Source organism: Scomber scombrus, chromosome 13 (genome assembly GCF_963691925.1).
Source record: "Scomber scombrus chromosome 13, fScoSco1.1, whole genome shotgun sequence".
NCBI classification, from domain to species: Eukaryota; Metazoa; Chordata; class Actinopteri; order Scombriformes; family Scombridae; genus Scomber; species Scomber scombrus.
This window is the reverse complement of record NC_084982.1, coordinates 8,353,301-8,375,513: the sequence shown is the minus strand read 5'-3', so window position 1 is coordinate 8,375,513 and position 22,213 is coordinate 8,353,301. Positions and strand designations below refer to the sequence as shown.

Here is a 22,213-nt window from a genome sequence, read left to right as displayed (position 1 = left end):
TCAAAGCGGGGCGTATAATGAGAAGAATAATGACTGAATGGATGAATAAGGAAATCATGAAGTAATCGTGTAGCACAGACCTGTGAAGTGGCTGGGGACCAGACTTTCTCCTGGGGGAAGAGAGGCTCACAGCAACCGGGGTGTATGAACTCTCACACTACGGAAGATCTCGCGTTAACACCTGTGGTTACCAGGGGAACGCGATCTTGGAAAGTTGCGCTTGTCTGCTTTTGCTCACCGAAAACGACCACCGGAGATAGAGCATTTCGTTACTTTCATTACTCACATGTAAATAGTCATGCGTTCAATTGCCTCATAAAGAAAGAAATCATGTAGAGCCGTAATAACGCGTCTGGCATCAACGTCCACTCACTCCAAGGTTGGTACCTTAGCTGGACAGCTAATGTTAGCTTGCTGCTGTTGCTTTGCTCTTCCTAGTTTTTAGCTATTATCATCAACTTTAACTATTTCCACACGGGCTACTCTTTCTAGGTGGTCGAGCATCTTTAGGTGGCCTTAAGTAGATAGTGGAGTTAAGCGAATGCATCTCCTACAGTGGAGCTAAAAATAGCTAACGTTACCGGGGGTCAGTGTGTGTTTGTGCCTGGGGGCTTCAGGCTTTGACGGTTCGCGCTAAAATTCAATAACGTTAGTAACTCTGTTTGTGTGTACTCCAACCAAGGTCGGCTGACACCAGCCTACTGTAGCTGTCAATTGTGTATCAAACAGAAGCCCCAGTTTGTGCCTCCCATGTATCAGCACACATCGAGGCCACAGAGGTAAGGACAGGTTCCTTTTCAAAATAATCAATCAGTGATGTTTAAAAACATCATTTGTTAGAGAAGTTTTTGGGGCCTTCAGAAAAAGCAGTAAGTGTTTTTAAAAGGACCTTCTGATATTTTCAAACATTACATCAACACAACATCATTATTTTGAAGAGAACCCCATGGCCACCTCTGTGACCTGAATGTATGCTGATACATGAGAGGCACAAACTGTGGCTTATTAAACAGTGTCTGCATTTATAGCACCTTGGTCCTGTTGTTGTTATTCATCAATGTTGTGCTGCAAATACAAAACCACAGTGGTGTGTTGGGACATTAACGTTGTTCTTATTTCAACACAGGTGCTTTTGCCACAGAAGCAGGAAGGAAAAAAACACATCAAAATGCCATCGCCACAAGTCCTCCAGCCAGTTCTTAAAATGAAGGTGGACGAGCTCTTTCTAAACTGGTTAAGTGACCCTGCAACCCAGTCACTACTGAAAGATTATCTTGACCTAATCAAAAGTGGACAACACATTGATTTGAGCAGTGGGGACGCCAAGGAGAAAAGGTCTTTGACCTTCAATGAGAATAACAACGTGGCATCCCAAAGGAACATGGCAGAGAAGAAACCTGCTCCCTTCAGTACGCCCTCCAGCCCCCCTTCCACCAGTACCCTGCCCTCTGGTAGTAGCAGTGGTACCAGAGTGACAGGACCCAATGGCAGAATACTACGGAGATCTGTCAGCGCTAAAAAGGTAAATCATGAATTGAAAGAGTAAGTTTGAAGCATTGAACAACATTTAAATGGTTTTTCATGCAGCCCATCATTCTTGAACCTCCTTCCCAAACTGTTATGAAAGTGGTTTAAACAAGATTTACAGGTTCTTAAGATGTAATGCCACAGGGCTTTAATCTAACATCAAAACAAGATGTGTCCTGAAGTTTCAGGAGTTTTCCTGGAAGCAGGTAGGAGAAAGTAGCTGTGACTGAAGGGTGTGTCGTTAAATCATACTGTTCAGTAAGCCCTGTCTGTTTGACAGCAGGTATTAAAAGTGAAATGTAAGTTGCAGATGAGGGATAGGAATGTATCATTTTGCTGTGTGCATTGAATATAATTCAGATTGTTGTATCCACCATGTGGATTTAAATGATTGTATTATATCTGACTACCAGTTTATGGAGTATACCTGTCCGGTCTGATGCAATGCAGTACAGTAGCCTGCAATTAATGTCATATTTGGAAAGCTTTGTTAAAAACCACCTGAACAACAAGCATGTTAATTTGCTTGTTAATTTCAATTAGACTGTCAGAAATCAGTGTCTTAACATTATGGGTTTGTTTAGAGGTTGAATTGCTCAAAACATTTCACTGTTAACCACACAATCTAAAACCTTACTTACAAACACACAATGTTACACTAAACATTGTGTGTTTTGATGAAAATGGAAGACATTTTTAGACATTATAGCAGAAAAATCATGAATAAGATGAATGCTGGTTGACTTCCATTTAGCTGCTTCAGTTTCAGGGTCCTGGTATTGTGCATGGTGTCACTGTCGTAGCTCACTGGGGCACATGAATGTAACAGAGCAACTTTTATTGTAATTAGTAACACTTCGGCTTTTCCTACATGACAAGTCAACATTTTATGTGGTGAAAAGGGCCTCAAATGAAACACTGCTTCAGATTATGCCGATGCTAAGTATTCTTACTTACTAGTTACTGATTTTATGGTTGATTTTTTTTTTTACCTCAAACCACAGCTTTGTTGAATTTCCATGAGAGCATCTTTCATGTTGGAAGCAACATCTGCAACATCATTGCTGCCCCATTATTGCCATCTGCTGAAGCGTCCCCAAAGTTGGAAAATGTTCAAATCGTACACATACAGATTTTAATCAATTAATTTAATATATCCTGGCTGATTACTAGTTTCTCTCTCTTGGAGCTGTTGTATCCGTTGGGATCTTTATCTTCCCAGTCTGGCCACAAGAGGCTGCTGAGCAACCTACAACATCAAAGGCCTTAAAGGTCTTTCCATCCTGCACTATCGTAGTGGAGCCTCCGTGTCTGTAGGCATATGTTGTGATTATTAGTCAAATACTTTCCAAATGTTCAGGCCTCACCCATGCATTAGTGTGGTATGAGAGGTGGGAGTGTCTGTCCCTGGCACTTTTGTAACGCCTTTCAGCATGTGTGTTGCAGATCTTGTCATGCTTTGACTTAGGTCTCCAGAGGTAAACAAGGTCTCTGCTTCGGTTTGCTTCAATTATAGTTGCAATCAAGCTGTACAAAACAATTAAGACTTAAAATGTTTCATATGTTTGTATGTTCAAGGACTCAAGAGAGGTGCAATGTGAAGGCCTGAGCTCGTGGTTGATTGTAGACGTTAGCAAGTGTAGTGACAGTGAGACAGCCAGACAGCTGTGGGCACGTGCTCTTAGAAAGTCCACCGTCTACACATTGCTGACATGCAGTAGACGTGCATGAGGAGGCGTTCTAGCGGTCACTGTTGTGACATCTGTTCTCTGTCAGACTGAAACAGCAGTGCTTTAGAGAGAACTAGAGCTAATGTTAAACTCAGAACAACGCATGTGTGTTTTTGTCAATATAAACCAGATTAGGAATACATTTTAAAACACTATTACCGCTACCGAGAGTCCAAAAATAAAGAATACCAGTTGACATGCTGTAACTTACTTAATCAGCTGCTTTAACTGTAACTTTAACCGATTAGGTTAACTAACATCACAGTTTGTGATTTACAGAATATTTCAGGTGAAGGTCAAGATACAAACACAATCAAACTAACTGAGCTTCTTTTTGTGACCTGATGAGAAACAATACATCGAAGATTAAACAGCTTGACCACAGGAAGGAGAGGATGTAGAGCAGCAGCACTGCGGCAGCGTGATGGTTTCCTCTAAAAGTTACAGATTCAGTTTTTCTCACAGGAGTGATCAGTCAGCTTTGAATCGTTGCTAAGAGCTTTCTCTCTTCCTGTATTTGTGTTTAACCTGAGACCTTATGATCTAATAAGAGGTTCGTCAGATGGATGTGAACATTTTGGTTTTCTGAACTGTGACTCTCTCTTTCTCGTGAACATTGTTCCTGTAGTTGCCACCCGTCTCACCCCAGATTGATACAAAGCAACTGGTGGACAGTTTCCATATTCTGTAGTCAGGGCATGTGGCCCCACCGTGTCACTCAATATTAAAGGGATTGTGAGGTTATATAAAGTGATACTTTTATTTTGAGACAACAAAATAAATTCCTGTATACAGATGCATTCTTCAAAGGATTACTTAAAAATTCGATTTATGTGACACTGATGCAGCCTGGAACAGCTGGTCTGACTTTGACATCAGACACTGATATAGATACCCTTGGTTCCCTTGTGTTGGCATTAAATACCCCGAACTCTGCCAGAGAGATGAGGTGTGGCAGCACATTCATCTTCTGTGTAATTTACTCTGAAACTACTTCTATTAGATGCTGCTCATTGTCGGAATAAGTAGTCGCGGATGTTTTATTTACACTACGCACATTACATACTAGTTCCCTATTAAGGTTTGGATCTGCTGTCACACATGAACACAATATTTTTAGTAATATAGAGCAATAGAAATAAGTGTTAAAATAACTGCTCCCCGCTACTGCGTTATTTCTCAAGATGTCTTTTTATAACGTGCCTGGTTGGGCTCAGCAACATTGAAGCTATTTGAGGCGGGGGTTTAGGGTCACGTCATCAGTTGCCTGGCATGTCAGAGAGAACCTGGTGTTAAACTGCGTCCCGGCCGTGCTTTTCTTTTAGTCTCGGTCACTTGTTAGTGTTAAGTGTACGATGCAGACAAGGGTTTCAGTTGATTTAGGATTTATGTGTTTTGATGTTTCACCAATTATTTGAAAAGATAGCACAAAAAAATACTGGACCTCTAAGGCTGGATCTAAAAATGCTCCTGCAGGTTCAAAGTATATCAGTTCTGAGCAAAATTCAAGTAGTGCTGAAACAAGATGGGAAAGTTGGTCTAATATTTCAGATTTTCATTTCATTATTGTTGTTTTTTCACCTGTTTTGTGCCGCATCACTCCATTATAAACCTACAACTGAATTCAATAAAGGTTTAGTATCCATTGTCTTCAAGCCTGTTCATGTATGGGATCACATTTCCACATAATCTGGACGCTCACTGTGTTATAAATATCATTTTATAACTTGTTCACCAAGAGCACCATGAAGTCACCATAAGAGTCAAATTATGTCGCTCACTCAGTATCATCTTTGCAATCTTGATTATTAAAATGTGGAAAATGTTCAAAGCTTATCAGACGCTGTTGTCTTTAGCAAATAACTGCTAAAATTATAAGCTTTAGATATTTACATAGTAGTTACTGGCATATTGTTATGTAAGCGTGGGCGGCCAGGCGTACTGTAAGTCCTTATCTGCAGCTTCTTTCTTTAGTGTATTGACCCTTTGCTCCAATTCTGGTGCCACGGAGGCTACAAAGACTTTTTCCCAAAGCCTTCATGATAATCGTTCTCTCTGCGGTCGAATTATAACTCGTATGCAAGACAGCTGATCTACTCACATCATGTTCTGCTTGTCGGCCTTCCCCTAGCCCTCCATGTTGTCAGTCAATCAGGCCTATTTTTGGCCCCCGTTCATGTGTATCTCAAATCCCCGTCTCAGACGCAGATTGTGGTGGATTGAGCTGGAGTTTTCTGGATTTCTCAGCGGGGCCACTTCTGGACCCACGTGGCGAACCGGTCGTGGCTCTCAGTCGTGGCTCTCGGTTTTTGTGTGTTTGTGAAACACCATGTGTGCTTCGTATTGACAGATTGGGAAGACCTCGCAGTTTTGATCAGGTTTACCCCCATCCTTCTGTACTGTGTTTTTCCCCACTGTGGCTCCCGTTTGCCCAGCAAATTGTCTTGAATATTACAATTTGAAAGTGACAGTGTTCAGTGTTAAACGTCGTGTTGATTCAAGCTCAAGTAAAGTACAAACTCAACAATATGCAAATAGATATCCGACTGCAGGGAATTCAAACATCTAGATCTGCCAATAGTCGCTAACTCCAGGCGGTGTGTTTCATAATCTGTTATGTAACGAAGTGAACATGACGAGACATGTTTCTGTAGAAATCAGATTTAGAAATGTACAGATTATATGATGACATATTGCAGTTTTGGCCTGGTTTGTCACAGTGACCCATTGGAGTGTAGATGTAGTACTACGGCAGCCTGTGTGACCGATAGTTACCTCTGAAGGTGATGTTATTTGGACAGCCCGTCTGCCTCGTTTGGACAGCCATAATGGTTGCAGGGAGCCTCTCCGTCCTGTTTTTTCAATGGGGATATGAATTCTGTAGGAATCTGACCTGCGTAGTGTGTGTTTCTGTGTCCACTGACGTCCAAAAAAAACCAACACATCACTGTCCCTGCTGCCTCTTATTATGGAGCACACTTCAGATTTTCTTTACCCAAAAAATCCAGTTGAACAGCTTCACATGTGAGTTGACAGTTTCATGTGATCTACCAGGTTTGTTTTTACGGCTTTGGTGCTTTCCTTTCTATTTTTGGATTGAATTGATTAGTGTGAACAAAAGACGAGCCAGTGGGAAAAGCCATCATACAAACAGCTTATCAAGCATGTGCAGTGTCCTGTGTGGAGGATAACAGGAACTGGGTTTGAGTAGAAAACAGTGGAAAACTGTCATCTAAAAATAATATGGGTGTGCTTTCACCTTCTGTGTACAATAACCCCAACAAAATATTGATTTATTTACATAGTCTAAAAATGTGGACATCTCTATACTATGTCTCTTTAATTAACATTAAAAACAGATGCTGGGCTTTCCCTGTGTATAGTCAGTGCAGTGAAGGCAACCCCAAAGCTGTCAGATCAGCAAATTTATGGAGAATTGATGTAATTGCTGTCACGCCGAGACAACAGCAACCGGAAGCGGATGTTTGTTTGAGGACTAAACACACACCCTTGTTTCTCCAGATCTAGTTTCTTGGATTGCCGAAACAGTGCTTGTTGGTGCTTTTAATAGGCTCAGAGTAGTTCGGTCATCTTTCTTTGAATTTGACATGTCCCCCCTCCCCTGCTGTCGCACATCAACTATAATAAGACATGGAATGGCTGGCAGCCCAAGCTTGCAAAGGGAAGGCAAAACAAAGACCACCATAAGATAGGAAGAGGAATAGTTGAATATATGTATGTTTTATGGTTGCGTCTTTATCATCTGATGACATGACCTGCACTCAGGAAAACTAAGTAGCTATACCTCAGTTTATTTCTTTATTTTGCCATGCCTTGAAATTTTGTCCGCTTGCTGTTCTCATTAATTATACTCCCAGGTGGATTTTTCAGGCTGTCAATCGATTAAAATGTTTAATTGTGATTAATCACATGACTTGTTCAAACTTTACAGAAAAGCGACATTTGTCAAGTATTAATACTCTTATCAATATGGGAGTGGACAAGATATGCTTGATTTATGCAAATGTGTCAATTTATGGTTAGAAATAAATTAACAACACAAAAAGTCTAACCAGTTCAGCAATTAGCTGTTTAAAAATATGCTCAAATCATAATTTATGGCAAACTCAAGCTTAACAGGCAACAGATGGGCACATCGGCTCACTAACTGATCCATTACTTCAGTACTGATTAAAGATCACTGCCTGAATCCCTCATTTTCTCACATTGGAAAAATAAAGGTTCACAGAAACACGTCCTCGTGCTATGTGATAAAACAGGATAATACAAAATAAACCAAACAATAAATAAAGGGAGCAGGAAACAGTGGAACGGTAGTATAAGAAAGAAAATGACTTTGGCTCTTTGTTCATCATACAGGTTGTGTATCATCTGTATGGCAGTGGCTCTCAATGGCAGTTCATAAGTAAAGTTGCTGGATACAATCCAAAGTATATTATGCAGGCCCTCGTCCTCCACAGTGTTAATTGACCTGTAAGCTGTAGACACACATGTAACTGTTGAAAGTTTGCTGCGTCCAGGTTTGACCAGTGTTTCCCTCGCACACTATCAAGCACATTTACCTGCAAACAGGAACGTTTTGGTCTAACGAGGCCGCCTGCAAATTAGCTGTGTGCTTCACTAGCAAGTGGTATTTATGACTCTGAAGGTAACTCAATTCACATCAACAGAAACTCCAAATAACTTGTCGACAGACTCGTCTGACAAGGGCTTTGAAACTTAACTTGTCATTCAAAATACCTTTTTCTTAACTCACTGTTCATTGACTGAACATGCGTTAGAGGCATCAAAAAAGAATTTGTGTTCATTTGTTATTATTCCGTTAACTTTGACAGCTCTAGTTTACTTCCATCACTTAAGGGGGCTTTATTTTGAATTTCCCAGTAGCGTTTGGGTTCTCTGTCCATAAGAGGGGTATCGAGTTTGCAGGGCTCAAAGCGCAGCAGCATTTCTCTGAATCATTTGGTAATTTGGGGGGTTTATAGAGGGGAAGCCAGGTAACATGAGCACGGTGTCATCGTGGCTTTGAGGTGCATCCTTCAGTTGGCTTCTGTGGTCGCTGCAAGCTGCAACAACAGGTCCGTCTCTTTACATAACCTTCCATGAGCGCTGAGGAATGCAAACTGGAAAGGGCAGATCCATTGCACACACCCCTCCCATCCCACACATGCACTAACTGAGTCCCACACACATACACCCTGTCACTCCTTATCTCTCCAGCAGCTTTGAGGCAAGCGCTCCCTGACCCTGTCCAGTGTGTGTGTGTGTGTGTGTGTGTGTGTGTGTTATGTAGAGACCGGGACTGAGCAGCAGGCAGAGTTGAGATTGTGCGACCAGATCTGGAATGGGAGAGAGAGTCACAGTAGCAGCTGCTCTCTTGCATTAAGAGGCTCTCACTCTGACAGAGGACAATCACATGGACACACACATACACACAGAGACAACTTCTACCACCGCAACTACCTTCTGCTGACCGCACCGGACCGAAACCGAGCGATTTATACAGTCAAAAAGGATAACACTGGATTGAGTATTGTGTTTGTGTCCCCCCCTCTCCCCCCCACGCCGTGTCTGGCGCAGCAAGGATGAGGATGAGGGAACTGTCTCTGCGTCAGGACCCTGACCTGAGGAAGGAGTTGGCTCTGCTGGCACGTGGCTGTGACTTTGTTCTGCCCTCTCGATTCAAGAAGAGGCTCAGAGCCTTCCAACAAGGACAGGCAGGTGTTTGTATGAGTGTGCCGTCTACCATTCAGGCTTTACTGGCCTGTCAGTCAGTGGGCAGGTCTATTATTGTGGACTGGCATCTGTGGGCTTCATGTCTTGGTATTCACATTGCATTGTAGTTCTGATCTGTGGTATTACAGGCCGCTGTTTAACTACAGTAATTCCTCTATGTTACCAGTTGTGAGTATTGTTGTGGTCATTTACACCTTTATCCTCAACACACAGGACAGATTAGCAGTTACGTCACTTTATCTACACATTCAGAACCGATCTGTAGTTTTTTTGGGGTGGGGGGTCAAGGTACAGAGAGCTATGAGTCGTGAGCTCCAGTTATTGGATGAAATTTGGTCTTGTGCGGTATGTTGTGCTCAGCCACTTCACCGTCCTCTTTCAGACCACATCACTGGGAATGTGTAAAATGTCACGGGGCTTAGCAGTTGTGCTCAAGAGCTCTGCTAGTGGTTAGCTTGAAGCGAGCGATAGGGGACAGTGCTGGGCAGGGCAACAGAAGATGTTTATGTCCTTTTATAGCCATCACTGACACCACTACACACAGGACAGAGAAGAGCAGAGGATTAGCAGCATTTATCATTTATCAGCTTAAACTAAACAGGACTCCACCGACAGAGAAAGACATTTTCAAACAATCTGTGATAACACACATACATGTAGAAAATCGACTTGGTTGGATTTATCCTCCTTAATGTTCACTGCAATCAGTTTTAGATTGTATTGTTACATGTTAAATTGCTACATGTAAGCTCTGTCAAATCTAAGCAGAGGTGCGAACAATGGGTCGATTGTGTGAGATCAAAACAAACACAGAGATGGTATTTATATCGTTTAGCAGAGGATTTGTGCCAGTGTGCTCGTGTGATTATTAAAGACCAGGGAGAATGATCCAGTTGGCAAATTCTTGAGTCACGTAAATAGTCTTTGGGTATGAGATGACGATTGAGACTAAAGCTGCTCACACTGTTAATAGTAACTGGATAATTTGTGCAACATAACAACCCGTTTGGATCCTGATTTCATTTTACCAATGAGTCTGTCAGCTGTGCTCCACTGATGTGGTTCAGATTTATCACAGCATTAAGACCGGGACACCATGTTACATGATGTCATGTCATTGTTAGAATTGAAAGCAGACGCTGTTTTCCACTGTCATGAATGAGAGTTAGTAGCACATGCAACAAAGCCCCCAGACTCAGAGCTCTCATTTTAGGTACGAGGTGGAAATAGTGTCCAAGCTGTGCCATCTATGTTACTGGTTAGTGTGTCTCTTTAGGGTGACATTCATTGGAGTTACAGTCGAGATGGACAGATACAGAGTGTGGAGATAAAGCCTCATATCCCATAATCCAAACCCCCGCTGTACCTCTTGTCTGCAGCTCATTCTTTAGAGGCACACGTTGAGCACATGCCCAGCCTGTTTCTATCTTCAGGGCTGTCATTGACAACTAGTGTTTTTCTGTAATCAGATATGCTGTTTAAAACCAAGCCAAGGTGCCTCTGCTCATTTTGACCGCTCTGTTTCTCTGAGGCACACACACACTCTTGCATCACAACACTGCAATCTTCCAGTCATTTATCAGGGCTGCTCCACACTGAATAAAACACCAGTAGACTAATGATAGGACTTGTTTGACTAAAAGACCTTTTGACACGACATAGCAGGAATAGCAGGAGTAATTAATAGCATTAATAATGCCCTATTCCAGTCAGAGGTGTCAGTTCCATGGCCTTCTTATTGTGTGCGCTGGCTCACAGATGGCTCACTGGGACAATTAAACGGAGCAGAGCTATTGTTAATGTTATTGGTGTCATGTGCTTTTCCTGCTGTGTCAAGTCAAAATGTCTTTTGTGAAAAGGCCAATTTATTCATGTTACGCTTCCAAAGCGGTACTGTCCCTCTCCACATAAATGCAGTCATTAAGAGGGATGTGTTAAATGTTGTACCTTTTAAATAACCAGTCAGTATTTGTTGAGCATGTAATTTCTGAATATTTTAACATGGATCATATTATAAAGAGTGATCTGTGACAAACAAAACATACTTTTAATAGCTTTGGAAAACATGAGTTACTCAATTTTTGTTTTGATGGTGGTGATCACATGTTGTTTACAGATGCTATTTTTGATAAAAGAGTTATGTCACTGATTATTCTGTTAAAGGTCAAATTATGTTTTTAAACATTATTGCAATACCACAGATGTGATGATTGTCTACCAGTAATGACTGATGACTTGCTCATTTCCCATTTAGATACCAAAACAAGAGATAACTTAATTGAAGTGGGTCATTCCTGTTTATTTATACATTTATTTATGTATGTTTATAATATAAAAACAGAGTAGTACATGTGTCAGTAGATTATATTTAAATATATTATTTCTGAATGTCTTCAGCCCTGTCCAGCATTATCTTTTCCTTTATTTCTTAAATTCCTGACTTTTGTAGACATAATTTGATGAATAAAAAATTACCCTTACAAACACTGCTCGGCCAATTAGGTTTTCTGCAACAGCCTGAAATCGTTGTCTCGTCCAGTCTACACATATTAGTCAGTTTACACATCGTAATTGAAATCTGTTAAAGTGGGACGATCAATGAGAGGGGAAAGTCTATCACAGGAGTATCTATTAGATAAATGAGTAATCACAGCCCTTCCCTGATAGGCCTACAGGCTGCTGGGCGGTTCGGTTACATGAGCGCTAGCAATGTCGAGTTTGCAAAGGCGAGCTCGAGCATATGCTGGAATGTTTGAGCCGAGAGGTGTTAGCGTCCGCTAGCGTCGTTGGCTAACAGTTTATTTCTGTGTTTGTCTCAGGCGCAGGTGAGGACCGAGGAGCCCGTCACCACAGCGTTAAGTGAAAGCATTCCAAAGTTCTACTTCCCACAGGGCCGGCCCCAAGCCAACCTCAACATCGACAGCCTCATTTCCAAAATTGAGAAAATATTTTCCCAATTCCCAAATGAAAGGGCCACCATTGAGGACATGGGGCAGGTTGCCAAGGTGAGAATGTGATTTTAGCATGAAGGTTAAGCTGCCACCCAACACATTATTTTCATTAGCACTATTTAGATCCCGACTTTAAGAATGTTTGCTGATTTTAAACCCCACGGAAAATATAATCTCCGTCTCCCTGAGGAATGTGAGTTTAGGCTTGAGGGGAACCCAAGGTACAAAAAGAGATGACAGTTAGGTTTCCTCAGGGAAGTCTTTAAGTGATGCAACATTGCTTTTCAACAGTATTATGTTTCATTGTGCTGTTTTTTTCTAGATTTAAGGTTTCATGTATATCTAGGAAGTTTAAATATCTTTCTAATTTCTTTCTCCTCTTCTTTACATCTGCATTAAACATTGCTCTGTTTCTCCTGCCTCTTTGTCTCCTCAGGCCTGTGAGTGCCCTCTCTACTGGAAAGTGCCATTGTTCTGCTTGGCTGGAGGCGACAGGACGGGCTTCGTGTCTGTTCACAAATTCGTGGCTATGTGGAGAAAGTGAGACAATGGCTTCTCTTAATTTCAGCTGGCCACTAGTGCACTCACTCAAACAGCCTATACAATCCCCATTCTCACAATAATGACCACTCTCTGGTGATCACAGACACTGCAAGCAGCTGTCTGTTATCATGACATTTTTCTTAAGATTTCTAAACAGAAATTGTTGATCACAAAGGCATCACAAACAGCCGCAAGGGAAATATGGCTGTATTTGAATATACAGTATTTGAATGAAAACATCCATTCAGTGTCTTTCTGTGTTAAATTGAAAGGAATACCATTGGGCTTTTGTAAAAATGAGTGTGGCTGGTTGTATGCTATAGGCATGCTCTTGTATTAATGTATGAGCCTCCAGAGAACCGGACAGACCTGGCCTTTGACTTGAACTCATGACTGAGCCATTCTTAGATGAGAGGCCACAACAGACGCTCGCATTATTTTCTCTGTCACTACCATAACACTCCACGCTTATAATTACCCAGCAGCAATTCAGAATCCTAATTTCAGAATGCATTATACTTGCACTTTCACTTTTGAGGGGGAACAATTTCAAACACGAATCATGAAAAAGGTAGAACGGACATGAGAGCGAAAGAGGGGAGTAACCTTGCAACCATCTGTTCTCTCTTTCCTTTCCCCAGAACTCTGCAGACCTGTCACGATGACGCTTCTAAATTTGTGCACCTCTTGGCCAAGCCTGGCTGTAATTACCTGGAACAAGACGACTTTATTCCATTCCTGCAGGTACTGGTTGCAGCTCACCCAGGGAGAGGGCTGGACTTGGCACCTGGGGATGGCAAAAAATTGCGTTGGCTTGGGTTGTGCGAACTGGACTTAATTTTTGGACTGCCCCCGTTGTGGCAGTGTTTTTTCAAGTGGTAGAAGACTAATTCAGGGACGTTACTGTAAGTCAGTAATATAGTGGATGAGAGTTTATTGAAGGGAGATTTCACCGGTGCGGGACTTAAGCTCAGCAGAAAATAACCAAGGGAAATGTGTCTCATGTAAGACACATATTTAGCACCAAAATTATATAAGAAAAAATGCATGGAGATATTCAAATTACTGCCTAAGAATATTATAATTAACTTTTTGGTTGGTCTTATTATGTAGTCCCATTGTGCTTGTTGTTTGTATTCTAAATCCCCTTGACAAGCTGTCGGTGCACCACACCTGCCCCACCCTACACCTGATTCATTTTCATGCTGGCAGGAGCGGCTGGCCTGATCTGAACACCCGTTAGCATAACAGCAGAGATGCCTTGTGGCACCCGCTGTTTAATTTGTATGGTTCCGCTCAGCGAATGGCTTTTGACTGTTTTGATGAATGAAAGGCGGATTGCAGTGGAGTAGATTTGACTGTCCCCGCCTGTTTCCTGCGCCCCGTGATTTATGTGTTTCTCTATGATTTAATTTCTCACAGTAAGAGTCAAAGAGGCACGACGGCTGCCCTGAAATAAGGCCTTTTAATTTCATTGCCGCCTTCGCATTTATGTCAACACTTCTTTCCCCTAGCAGAAGGGAAGGGGGTAGAATAAAGAAAAGATACGGGCGAGTTTCATGGCAGGAATATAACTACAGTTCGTTTGAAATGCAGTGCACCCCCTGTGACTTTATGGCACAAGGAGGGAAAGAAGGTTAAGAGCAGTCACCAGCACACATCTTTTCTCTGGCCTTTCCACCACTTGGCTGTCAAATCCAAGGCGCTTAAACTCATCCCAAAACGGGTTGACCTGGTGTTTCCTTACTTCTAAGAAACATTTAAATTTGATGACCTCTCCTAACAAGGCCTGGAGCTTTTTCTTCACTTAGCCAATTTATAAAGCATATGGCAAAACAGAGTGATGTAGATAGACTCTGACATTTGAATAAGCATGCCTTTATATGCCTACTCCAAATGTGTTCTGTGTAGCAAAAGAAAGACAGATGTGGTTTTCCATTTAACTTTTCTCTGAAACTAACAGCATAAACTCTAACTGAACATATGTATTTGTTACTGTAGTAGGCACAGCATGTGATAGAGTTGTTCTTTCACATTTGTGTCAGTAAGTGTTGCAGGGTTTGGTTTGGAAATGAGGAAGATGTGCAGTAGAAACTAAGTGAAGCCGGACTCAGGCTGCAGGAGTTTTATAATCCTAACCGGTTTTGAAATCTGGTTTCATCACACACGAGGAGAAACTTCACAGATGTTTTTCTCTCTAATCACAAACATGCACACACTACAAGATTTGAAAATAATGGCGCATCATACACTACAGGATATTATTAAGAGTATCATGCCAGAGGGAGCAATGCACCACCTCGTGTGATCTCATGGGGAAGCAGATGTAAACAAAATGCTTTGCAGAGTAAAAACAAAAGAAGGCTAAACGAGTCTGGATGAACAAAATGGTTGGGGATATGCGGTCAACACAGGTCTGTTCTGCAGTGAGAGCTGGAGGTGAGAGTTAAACTGTCAGGTTTAATATCTGTCAGCTGGAGTATGGCTAACGTTAGCCTCAAAGGCTAAATGTTGATGGACAACACGGACAGCTCTCTCTCTCTGGCTATCGTGGCCCCTCTCTGAAAAAAAGTGACATTATCATCCAGATTTTAAATCCAGAATATCAAACATGTTTGAAATTATCAGGGCATCTTAAGTGAATCTGCTAGCACTTCTGGGGGTTTAAGTTTGTATCTGTACACTCCTCACATTACCAGATAATGTGAGCACACCGGTACCAACCAAGGTCACATGCCAGATTTTCAGGACAGTTGACACTGGGATAAATTGTCCTAAATCTTCTGTAGTCTGAGCCCAACTATTGCTAACATTGATTTATGTTTTCAGGATGTGGTGAACTCTCATGCAGGGCTGGCCTTTCTAAAGGAGGCACCGGACTTTCACTCAAGATACATCACCACGGTATAGTGCAATCAAACAAATGACAGCATATTACTACTGAACAATTGAAGGTAGTGAAATATTAAAATGGCACTGCACTTTAGCTGTAAAGGCTAACATTGTCTAACTGTTTTCAGGTGATTCAGAGGATATTTTACAATGTGAACCGGTCATGGACTGGAAAGATAACATGTTCTGAACTCAGGAAAAGTAATTTTCATCAGGTATGTGACTCTAAATCTTCAAATTCTTTCAATCCCCCCCCCTCCTTTGTTCTGAAATGCATTTTAACTATTTTACTCAGGGTGTCTGCAGGTTCTTAAAACATCTAAAAATGTCCTTTAACTTTCTCTCTATAGTCTCTCATAAATTAAGTTGTGTTACTGATTTAAGGTTTATTAAAGGAAAATCCAGTTTACATTAACAAGCATTTTATTTTCATAGTTTTAGCTTTTGTTTGTTATGAAAATATTATACACAGCAAGTAAATGCTGATGTTAAGGAACATGGCAACAGTACTACAACAAAGTCTGATGTGGCAAGAAGTACAAGCAGGTTGTTTACAAGTTTAGTCAAATTCTCAAAACCACTGTATTTGAATGTATTATTATACCTATATAATATTGGTACGATTCCTTAGTGCACTGGAAAACAGTGTGTTTACAGCAGTATGAGTACAGCAGTAGGTTGTAATTTTACCTATAATTAATAACAAATAATTTCACACTCAGAGTTTTGACTGTAACCTTTTCCTGCTTTGCCAGAACGTGGCGTTGCTGGAGCAGGAAGAAGACGTGAACCAGCTGACAGAGTTCTTCTCTTATGAACATTTCTATGTTATCTACTGCAAATTCTGGGAGCTCGACACTGACCATGACCTCTACATAGACCAGAAGGACCTGGTGCGACACAATGACCAAGGTGCCCCAAAACACTTTTCATCACTTCTTTTGAAGAGCACTCTCCTCAAAAGAAGTGAAAGTGGTGAAATTTTAAGTTGTTGATTTGTAGTCATTTCAGCATGCATGGTGCCAAGTTATATGCATATCACGCAAGATGAGTTCTGATACCTTGTACAAGTACCTGTCACCTTCCTAGCACTTGTTGGCAAACTACAGTCAGCAAGCTGAAACTACCATACATGTAACAATGAGAAGTCTCTGCAGAAGTTATTTGTTCCAGGTTTACCGCTCACACACAAACACATACTCAGGAAAAAGACTTGTCTTTGACGCTTCCTTCCCACACACTCCACACCACATGTTCCTGGTTGATGGTCTGCGAGTTAAGCAGGGGAAATGAGACACAAGATCAATAAGAGAGCAGCATATATACTCTGGTGGAATGACGCCATGTCTGGAACAATTTCTACCACTATGGTCAAAATGATGACCAGAGGATTTATGGCATTGTCAAGATAAAAAAAAAAAAGAGCTTCACTAGCTAGACTGGATTTACAGTCTGTGAGAATGGTTTACATGTGTTGAAAAAGTTGTACATTAACTGAGAAAACTGTTGTCTAAGACTGGATTGTATGTAATCTCTTGTTTCATATTTTCCAGCCGTCTCCCAGAAGATGATTGAGAGAATATTCTCAGGAACAGTAACAAGGTGAGTGAAGAGTGTCACTGAGGTCAAAGCATACTCGTCATAACTAGCAAACAATTATTTCTTTCTTCTTCTTTTTTTAAGAAAAGACACATCTTACGTCTTTGTTTCATTGCTGGTTTTAGCAACGATTGTGTATTTCATTCATCAGGGACAGGCGGGTGTATAAAGAGGGGCGGCTGAGTTACGCTGATTTTGTTTGGTTCCTCATCTCTGAGGAGGACAAGAAGACTGACACAAGGTATTTAGAAACACTGATTGCATCACCTGTTTCTTCTCAGTATTTATTTCTTTTCTCACGTGCACCTCTGCCCTCTGCTCTCCGCCTTTATCTGTATGCAGTTTAGAGTACTGGTTCCGCTGTATGGACCTGGATGGGGACGGCGTGCTCAGCATGTACGAGCTGGAGTACTTCTATGAGGAGCAGTGTCAGAAGCTGGAGACCATGGCTATCGAGCCCCTTCCCTTTGAGGACTGCCTCTGCCAAATGCTCGACCTCGTCAAGCCTGAGGTCGAAGGTCAGTCCCCTTTTTACGTTCACGCACACACTCAGAAGTTCACGCACCAAGTTGGACAGGTTCCACTTTTTCCACACTGATGGCAGAAGACGCACATCCACATTTTTAAGCCAGGCCAGTGATCATTAGTTGAGACCAGTTACAGATGACAGACTGACTGACTGGTCTGCACTGCCTGTTGCCAGCTGTTAGTGTCGTCCACACTGTCAACAAATTCTCTCCAGCACGTCGCTTTACCACTGTGCCATTTAGAAGACACTAGTGCCTGGTGAGGGAATGCATGTTTAGTATTGATAGCTACAGCAAGAATGTGCCCCGTAGTCGACCTGGTGAGGCGGTGTTTAAGTGAAGCTGTGTAATATTAGATTTAACAACTTCACTTCACTGGGTATTTCAGGCCGATGTTGGACAGCACAGCTTTCATCACTTTAACAGATTTAAAAGTTGGTTAAAACTGAGCATATTTTTCACTGTGGTTAAAGACTTGCTGTAGATGGAGATTTACATGTGATGACAAGGATGCCTTATCATTAGAAAAATCACATATCTTTAACTCCATATGAGTGAGGAGGCAGACTCCGATCTGATAGAAGACTTAAAGGCTTCAGTTTGTGCAGATTTGACACAGTTCTCAAATAGTCAGGCAGTTCATTGATAAGTGGATCTATTTTGATCAGTCATTACTTGTTTTATGTCAGGAATTTATGTCAAGCATTTGCTGATAACAGCCTCTCAAATCTGAGAATGTGCTTCAAATGTGTTTCAAATCTTTAAAATATGTGGTTTTGAACTTCAGACAAAAAACTATTTGAAGACATTTCATTGTGTTCTGTCAACTTGAAATAAGCACATGATTTGACATTTTAAATTAGTTTTAAACAAAAATGGGGGGATTCATTGATAATAATGTATTACCAATAGTTAATCCTAGTTGTAAAGTCAATTTTATTTGTATAGTCCAGTATCACAAATATAAAATGTGCAATCTTTACAGCAATTCAACATTTTCCATCCTTAGACCCTCAGTTCAGATAGTTGAACATATTGTGGCACCTAGACCACAGGCTAGAGACTAGAGACCACATCTCTAACCCCTGACATACTGAGATAAGTGGGGCAGACAAGCCAACATCTACTGACTCAACTTAATTTCAGGCCAGTTGGATAAATTAAATTGGATGAAAAAGTCAGGCTGAAAACCTTGTAACGAGACCACTGAAATAGCTGAATAATACCCTATAATGCCATAAATCTCCTGTCATTGAATAAGTCCCAGAATTTAAAGTTGTTTTATCTCTTCTAGGTAAGATCACTCTGCGGGACCTTAAGAGGTGCAAGTTGTCCCACATCTTCTTCGACACTTTCTTCAACATTGAGAAGTACCTGGACCATGAGCAGAGGGACCCGTTCTCTGTTATAAGGGTAAGGGTAAACTCTGATAGGACGTCATTATGACTTGTTTTCCTGTCACAGGCTGATGGGTTGATCATGTAACTTGTCATGTTTTAAAGGAGCTGGAGCAGGATGGCCAGGAAGTGTCAGACTGGGAGAAATATGCTGCTGAGGAGTACGACATCTTAGTGGCTGAAGAGGCTGCCAACGATCACTGCAATGATGTGTAAGTCTGACTTTTTTCATTGATCTGTCAGATTTGGCTGCAGTTAAGATCCTGGACCCACATTTATCAAATTGATCAAAGGTAAAAAAAAATTTGGACTTCAGTGTCTTTCATTGTTCCTGCCACAATTTTCTTATGACTTAAAAATGTTTTTAAAATCAACCTCGCTGAGTACAGTACAGAAACAGACAACAATGATGTTTTAGAGTGATTTTATACAATATGGTTTATTATAGTAATTTTGGAATTCATTTATTTAGAATGTATTATTAACCTTTACAGAATATTATAATATATACATGTAATTTAAATTAATTAAATTATTATTAAGTAGCATGTTAATTGCTACTGGAGATTTTAAAAAAGGATATCACATAAATACAGATTATTATTTATTTATTTATTTATTTGAAGAATTAACAATATGGCAGCTGTGTTAAATCATTGTTTCTGAGCATACATGTAATTAATCATGTCATCACTTGCCACATTACTCCTACCTTTGAGTGTAAGAGTCAGAATTTGCTTAATTATTATGTCTTCAGCATAAAACTTTTTTTGTTTTCCTAATTTGCTCTTGAGCACATTTTTAAGTGCAATTCGTAGAAGTTTTATAAATATGGGCCCGGATCATTGTTTAAAATGTAAGTATAAATATTCCTCATTGTCAGTGCTTTAGGGACAATTTTGTAATATAATAAAAATATGCAAACAGAAGATTTAATATATACTTGCAGACATTTCATAGCATTTTGCAGTGAACATTTTGACACGATGGAAGGAACAGCGCAGGTGATAATTTAAATAAGTTTAGTGTTTAGTGCAAAGCTTATGTACTCATCAATAACAAAGTGTTAAACTATTTTTAAGCAGTTTTAATATCAGATAAAAGCAAGTTGATTTCTTTATGTTACTGGACAATGTAGATAACAGGCAGGCTGAAGACTGAGGAATATTTCTAGCAGCGGAGCTCCTCTGATAGCGAGCCAGTGATAGATGAGGTTGTTGACAGGTATGTTGTGTGGCGTTATAGGAACACCACCGACTTCTAAAGACAGGCTGCTAACAAGATCAGGTAAGACACTCAGGGTACCAGCAGGGACTAAGTGTTCTACTCCTCCTCCTCTTCCTCCTCCTCTCTGGGCGAGTCTAGTCCTAAACCCACTCCTAGCTTCCACCCACACCCCACCAATCCGAGCACACTGTTGACAGCAGATAGACAGATTGTTTTGTTGGCCGGCACAGTATCATGTGTATGTGACTGTGTTGAAGAGGCTTGGAGTCTGTTTTTGAACTCGACGGCTTCTGTTTTTTATCCTTCCTCTTCTAAAATAAGAAAAGCTTTACTCTTGCACCATCTCTGTTCATGCCTCCATGTGGTGCTCCTCTGTCTTTTCCAGCCACACTGGTTTGTTGAGAATTCCCTGTCTGTGTAAACACATAGTTCCACATTTTGGGAATTGGAGCAAATAAGCATGTTTCCTTAATGTTGAACTATTGCTTTAACGTTGTTATCGCTAAGTAGGAAGCACTCTGTTTGAATGATGTTATCAGTCTTTTATCTGTTTTGTTGTCAACACATCAAATCTAGCTCTGTTTTTGAATGACTGATCTTTGTCTCCTTATGTGTGTGTTTAGGTATGATAATCCTTTGAGCCCTCTAGGGCAGCACATCTCCAGTGAGCTGGGTCTGACAAAGAGACACTTCTTTGAGATCCCCAGTCCACACTGCAACCTGGACCTGGACGAATACGAATACGAAGATGACTATGAATGATGCTCGATATCGAAGCGTTTCCTTTTTTTTTTTTTTTTTTTTTTCATCACAAGCCTGCTGAGCACCGTGCGCTTTCAGAAACAGAGCTCAGAATTGCACCAAGCCGGAGATTCGCAGGTTCAGGCCCCAGGTCCTAACCGGCGGAACAGGACACACAACTTTACCAAACAGAGACTGAACACAAAACCAGAAGACAGTGGAGGGATCAGATGTGCCGACACGCTTCCAAACATGAATAACAGGGAATGTCATTAAGACGTATTTGGAGCAGGTCATTCTTCTTCGCACTTTAATATTTTCACCTGTCACGCTTCAGAAGACCCCACAGCGGACTTCATGCGTCACAAGCAGCACGTTCAGATTTTTGCTCCATCCCCACATGTTAACACAGGAAAAGGTGTGTTTTGCATGCAATTATGTTTGGAGCGAGTGTTGTTTTGTGTAAACATCAGTGTTAAGTAATAATCAGATTCACTCAAGCTGAATCACAGCAGCTCCCTGAAACCATGTTTGTCCGGTTTGCAACTAATTATCATTTGCAGTCATTGGCTAATTTTACATTCCAGTGATCATAACTGAAGCTACTTTATAAGAACGTAAATCCAGTCATATGGTTCGTTTTAATGAGAAGTTACTGTAAATGCCAAACAAACCACTGTTGAACCTGCTGTACACACAGACACACACACACACACAGTTGCTGTACAGGTGCGTATTCATTATGACATGGACTTACTGTATGTGTGAGATGGGGTTATAAATTATTAGATATGAATTTATAAATAACTGTAAATATTTGTGCTTGCTGTGTTGTAAATGATTTGGGCAAGTGTTTTAGACAGATTCTTTTTTCTATGTTATAAAGTGCTTAATTTGAATGTACTTTGACAGAACAAAAGGAACCAATTTTAAAATGTTTTGCTTCTCTTGAAATGAATAATAAAGCCTTAGTTAATGAAATTGAGTGTGTGCGCTTCAGTTGAATCCATCTAATGAAAATGTCTGTCTGCTGAATACCACAATACCACAATGACATTTCCAGACAGCTTTGTTGGTGATTTATAACGCTCCATCACAGTACTGTAATTGCTGGTGTACTCAGACAAATGTATAGATATTAAAAAGGTAATGAAACACTTTTTAATATTATCTGTCTTGTAAAAAAAGAAAACGGTCTGCACACTATTAAGTAGAACAAGGTGTAAAGATATTTGCAGATATGAATATGTTAAAGGAAATAAGCTTGGGAAGACATGATTGTTTAAACTTTTTTACTTAAATTACATTAAATATGTAAGCAA

At 40.8% G+C, this 22,213-nt stretch overlaps 1 protein-coding gene across 3 annotated transcripts; it reads left to right on the top strand.

Moving 5' to 3' along the window:
• Positions 1-204: 204 nt before the first annotated feature.
• On the top strand, positions 205-21,866 carry ppp2r3b (protein phosphatase 2, regulatory subunit B'', beta). Of its 3 annotated transcripts, XM_062432081.1 has the most exons (15): positions 205-379; positions 683-779; positions 1,127-1,522; positions 11,834-12,019; positions 12,402-12,505; positions 13,150-13,252; positions 15,338-15,412; positions 15,529-15,615; positions 16,156-16,312; positions 16,954-17,002; positions 17,151-17,240; positions 17,342-17,517; positions 18,821-18,939; positions 19,029-19,135; positions 20,774-21,866. In XM_062432081.1, the coding sequence occupies exons 3-15, from the start codon at positions 1,169-1,171 to the stop codon at positions 20,910-20,912; spliced, it is 1,746 nt and encodes a 581-aa protein (XP_062288065.1). In that variant the 5' UTR covers positions 205-379; positions 683-779; positions 1,127-1,168; the 3' UTR covers positions 20,913-21,866. The 3 variants fall into 3 exon arrangements, with proteins under 3 accessions (XP_062288065.1, XP_062288067.1, XP_062288066.1); XM_062432083.1 differs by lacking the exon at positions 683-779; XM_062432082.1 differs by lacking the exon at positions 205-379 and having other exon boundaries at positions 401-779.
• Positions 21,867-22,213: the final 347 nt, after the last annotated feature.

Coding starts and splice junctions, on each gene's coding strand:
- ppp2r3b (XM_062432083.1), top strand. CDS start 1,169: ATGCCATCGCCACAAGTCCTCCAGCCAGTTCTTAAAATGAAGGTGGAC. Junction 17,241..17,341: donor GACAAGAAGACTGACACAAG/GTATTTAGAAAC, acceptor ATCTGTATGCAG/TTTAGAGTACTGGTTCCGCT. Junction 17,518..18,820: donor CGTCAAGCCTGAGGTCGAAG/GTCAGTCCCCTT, acceptor TATCTCTTCTAG/GTAAGATCACTCTGCGGGAC.